Source organism: Neophocaena asiaeorientalis, unplaced genomic scaffold, assembly GCF_003031525.2.
Source record: "Neophocaena asiaeorientalis asiaeorientalis breed wild unplaced genomic scaffold, Neophocaena_asiaeorientalis_V1.1 scaffold87, whole genome shotgun sequence".
NCBI lineage: Eukaryota > Metazoa > Chordata > Mammalia > Artiodactyla > Phocoenidae > Neophocaena > Neophocaena asiaeorientalis.
This window is the reverse complement of record NW_020175432.1, coordinates 2,649,163-2,653,717: the sequence shown is the minus strand read 5'-3', so window position 1 is coordinate 2,653,717 and position 4,555 is coordinate 2,649,163. Positions and strand designations below refer to the sequence as shown.

The 4,555-nt window shown below is 56.7% G+C and overlaps 1 protein-coding gene across 1 annotated transcript in view; it reads left to right on the top strand.

Moving 5' to 3' along the window:
• Positions 1-1,267: 1,267 nt before the first annotated feature.
• Positions 1,268-4,555, top strand: part of RAB3A (RAB3A, member RAS oncogene family) — a 5,613-nt gene continuing 2,325 nt past the window's right edge. Inside the window, exons 1-3 of the mRNA XM_024767592.1 lie at positions 1,268-1,423; positions 2,570-2,797; positions 3,944-4,062. Of these exons, the coding sequence (XP_024623360.1) occupies positions 2,570-2,797; positions 3,944-4,062 (347 nt within the window). The 5' untranslated portion in view covers positions 1,268-1,423. The remainder of the gene's footprint in view (positions 1,424-2,569; positions 2,798-3,943; positions 4,063-4,555) is intronic.

The window sequence follows — 4,555 nt, the reverse complement described above, 5'->3', positions numbered from 1 at the left end:
GTTTCCAGGCCCCTCTGCAGCTGGCGAGCTTTTTATAAAAAAGACAAGCCCCGCCCCTCGTCTCCTGAAGAGGAATCAGGGAGATCAGAATTTTCCTGGGGCCACACGCCCCCTGCCGGGTGTGGGGACCGGAGTTGGGGTGGAGGGCAGAGACCTGGAATGGAGGCCAAGGTCTCGTTCTTCCTCCCCTCCCCCAATTCTGACTTTTTCACATGAAGACGGATGTGACGGGTCACCTTGGACCCCAAAGTCTCCATCTCTGAGTCTCATTTTGCCAGGATGGAGGAGGGAGGACTCTCTGTCCCTGTCTTTTTAAACTCAGGAACCAGGGAGGAGTAAAGCATCTCCCACCCCTTGTCTGTATTGTTGGGTCTTTGAACCTCGCTCGTATCCTCCCTGTTTCCCAGGTTTTTTACCGCAGACTTTGCGAGTTTAAGGGACAAGCCGTTTTTCTGCCCTACTTCCTGCATTTCGTTGAATTTTTCTCTGGAAAATGGGGAGCAGGAAGGAAAGGGGTTCCTGGAGCGTTCGTTAGCCCCTTCCTTTTTTCTGGAAATTGGTGGGGAAGGGTGACTCTCTTGATCCCAATTTCTTCTTTCTTCATCTCAGAAACAGGGTGGAGCATCTACTAGCCCGGTCCCTTTTGGGGGTCTTACAGCTGAAATCAGACAGAGTCTATCTTGACCCCTATTTCCGCTTTTTCTTCTTTTCTACTTATGTTGAATCCAATAAATAGGAGACGTGGAGCATCTTCTCGAACCTCTGTTCCTCTTTTCTGAAATTGGGAATAGGGAGCGTTTAAGGAGAGGTCACAGCACCCTGGACTGAAAGGGGACTTCCTGAGTCTCCGACCTGGGTGCATGGGGGCGGGGAAGGGGAACACCCCCAGAAGACCCAGGCTCAGCCCAGGCCTCAACCTCTCGTCCCTTCAACCGCTCGGGAGCTGCCATTGGACAGGAGGAGGGCGTGACAATCTTTGATTGGCTACTTAGCCCGTCGCTCGAGGACTTAAGCCAATGAGGAGGCGCCGCGCAGCCCCGCCTCCCTAACGCTAAAGAGAGGTGGAGCCGGCAGGCGATTCCACCCCTCCCGCACCGCTTCTGCTAGCTACTGGATGAGCTCGCTGGGCTCCGCCCCATTCTCATGTCAATCTGCGTGAGAGCCCCGCCCCTCCCGGCTCTGCGTGCTACCGTGGACCACATCCCCATCTGTGGCTCCTCCCTAAAATGGCGTCACGACCTCATCTGCATATTAAGCCCCGCCCCTCTCTGTGCAGGACGTCACCGCGGACTGCAGGGGCCTGAGCCGCTGCCGTCGCCTCCGCTGACACGCAGCCCCACATCAGCGCACTGGGGGCTCTGTCACCGCCGCTGCCAAAAAAGTCGCTGCCGCTAGGGTTGCCGCCGCATCAGTGTAGGGCAAGGTGAGCTCCCGGACGGTCCGGTGCGCTCCCTCTCGGAGCACATACATAACCTTCATTTGACTGATGGGCTGGGGTAGGGGGACGAAGTTGGCCGGCGTTAAATGAGGGGAAGGATGCGGCAGTCGCGAGCCTGGGGAGGGGTAGGGCCCCGGCTTCCTCTACCTGCCCTATCCTCACCCCCCACCCCCATCCCTCCACCCCCGGCTCTGCGGCGGAGGGGGAGGGGAGACGAGACGAGTGCCTTGCGGGAAGCTGTGCGCGCGGGAGGCTCCGTGCGTGCGCGTGCGCGTGGTGTGCACACGCGTGTGCGCGCCCGCCTGTGCGGGCGGATCTGTGTGTACCCTTGCTTGTGTACCAGGGTATTCTCGTGTGACCCCTTGGAGGTCCCGATCCAAGTTTGTGCGTGTTTCAGGCATGTGGAGGGAGACGCGTGGACTGTGCGTGTGCGTGCACAGCAATGTGCATATGTGCACGGAGATGCGTGCCCGTGTGGGTGACGTGTACTCGGCTGCACGGGTGGAGGACGCAGTGCGCACGGGTGGGTTTGCACATTTGTATATGCATGTCGGTGTGCAGACAGGCTCTGTCCCATGCACCGACTGTGTTCGACGCTCAGATATGCACGAGCGTGTCCGAGTGTGTGCCCTGCTGTGTGCACGTGAGCGTGTGCACGCCCCGCTCCTATCACGTGATGTAGCTGTCTCAGCCCGAGCTCTCCCAGCCTGAGAGTCTGGGAGGAGGACTGCGGACACGCGTCCCTGTGGTACCGTACACGCGTGTGCACGTGCGCCCGCGTGGCTCAGTTCTGAGGAACACGAATGATTGATAGGGGGCGGGGCCGGCCGTAGTCACCCCTCCAGGCGCAGCTGTAGTGCTTAGGTTACAGCCGGACCTGGGGAGCAGGCCTGCTGGAGGGGGCTGCAGGGGTGTCTCCATCCCCTTCGTTCTGAGGTCCTCCCCTGAAACCTCGGGCCTTTCAAGGTCATGGCCCGCCCTCTGCCGTGGGCCGCACCGTTAGTACTGGGGATCCTGATGGGATAAGGGTAATCTCCGTCCCTCTCTGGGAGCTCTCCATCCTGAGCCTGGGCTTGGGTGTTTGGGGGTGGAGGGAGACCCCTCACGCTCGCCTACGCTCCGCATCCCCAGATGGCATCCGCCACAGACTCTCGCTATGGGCAGAAGGAGTCCTCGGACCAGAACTTCGACTATATGTTCAAGATCCTCATCATCGGAAATAGCAGCGTGGGCAAGACGTCTTTCCTCTTCCGCTACGCAGACGACTCCTTCACGCCTGCCTTTGTCAGCACTGTAGGCATCGACTTCAAGGTCAAGACCATCTACCGAAACGATAAGAGGATCAAGCTGCAAATCTGGGTGGGTCCAGCTGGGGGGCTTCTGGCTTCATCACTCTCCCTCCCGAGAATAGCAGCCCCAGCTTTGCCTATTTCTTTCCTGTCTAGATTCATTCATTACACACTGGGCATTTATCAAGCACTTACTGTGTACAAGGGGCTAGAGGCACTGAAGAGAGGGCCCCTGTTCTTCCATCAGTACCTAATCAGTGCTCTTCAGGGGTGGGGAAGGAGCAAATTATGGGTCCTCTCCTGACCCTGACATCATCAGATGCATCATTTGCTTGGTGCCTCAGTGTCGCCACGTTCAAGTTCCTCCATGTGTGTCTGTATCAGGTTTCAGAGGGATCTTGACCCCCAACCTCATTCCCTGGGACAGGAGCAGGCTCCTCCGTCAGGGTCTTCTGGCCACTTTCCTCAACGCCCCCGAGGCCTGAGGAAGCCTGCCAAATGCCAAGTCAGAACTGCTCGTTCCCTGCCCACAGTCCTTCCGCGGCTCCCACCTCACTCCGGGTAAAACCTGCACCCCCTCCTCGCAGCCAGACCCTGCCTAGTCTGCCGCTGTTGTTACCCCATCTCATCTGTCTCCTTCCATCTCTGTCTCAGCCTCTTCATTGTTCCTCAGATGTACCAAATGCAGTCCCACTTCGGGACATCTGCCCGGGCTGTGCCTTCTGCCTGGACCGTCCTTCCTCTGATCCCCACATGGCTCCCTCCCTCATCCTTCAAGTTTAAAATTGAAGGCAGCCCACGCTGCCCGTCCTTGTCAGGCATTTTTCTCCTCAGTCCTCGCCACCCTCTGACGATACATTTTCTACCTTTTCACAGGTTTATTGTCTGTTTCCTGCACTGGATTGTCAGTTTCACAAGGGCAGTGATTTTGGTCCATTTTGTTTACAGCTATGTCCCCAGTGCCCAGCACAGGGTGTGGCACAGGTACACGTGTGTTGAATGAATGAGGGAACGATTCTGTAGGTACCTTACGATGACTGGGTACCACATTCCCAGTGCAGGCAGCCAGCTCACTCTCCCTGACCCACTGTGCCTCTGGGCAAGCCCCTGCTCCTCTGGGCCTCGAGGGCGCTGGACCTGACCATCTCAGAGTTCATACCCACTCTGAGGAGTTTCCGTGTGTGTCCTCTCTGACACCCTGTCTCTTCTTCCCCAGGACACGGCGGGGCAAGAGCGGTATCGGACCATCACGACAGCCTACTACCGGGGCGCCATGGGCTTCATCCTCATGTACGACATCACCAACGAGGAGTCCTTCAATGCGGTGCAGGACTGGTGAGCGTGCCCCCACCTGCTCGCAGATGGTCTTCTGAGCTAGGCTTGGTGTAAAGCCTGGGGTACAGGCAGAGATCAGGGAGCCCCAGCCGCTTGGCAGAAATGTAAATAACAATATTGGGGTCCCAGCCCTGCTATCAGTCTATAATCATTAAAACAGTGTGGCATCAGCTCAAAATAATGGGAAGCAGGGTTTCAGGTGGAAAAATGAAACTGTAAACATACAGGAAAAAAAAATCTAGGAGCGACAGAAAATATGAAGACAGTTTGCATAGGTTAGAGGATATAAACATTGACATTTCCTGACTAGAGTAATGATACATTTTGAGAAAATGTTTGAATTTGTTAAAGAGCGAGAATTCTTCACTGGGGGTGGGGGGGATCTGGGAAGGATGGGAAAGGCTGCTTGAAAGAGGGACTCCCAAGAGCAGTGAACTGTGGGAGCAGACACCTGCAGAGTCTGCCTGGCAGGACAAAGACAGGGAGGAGGATC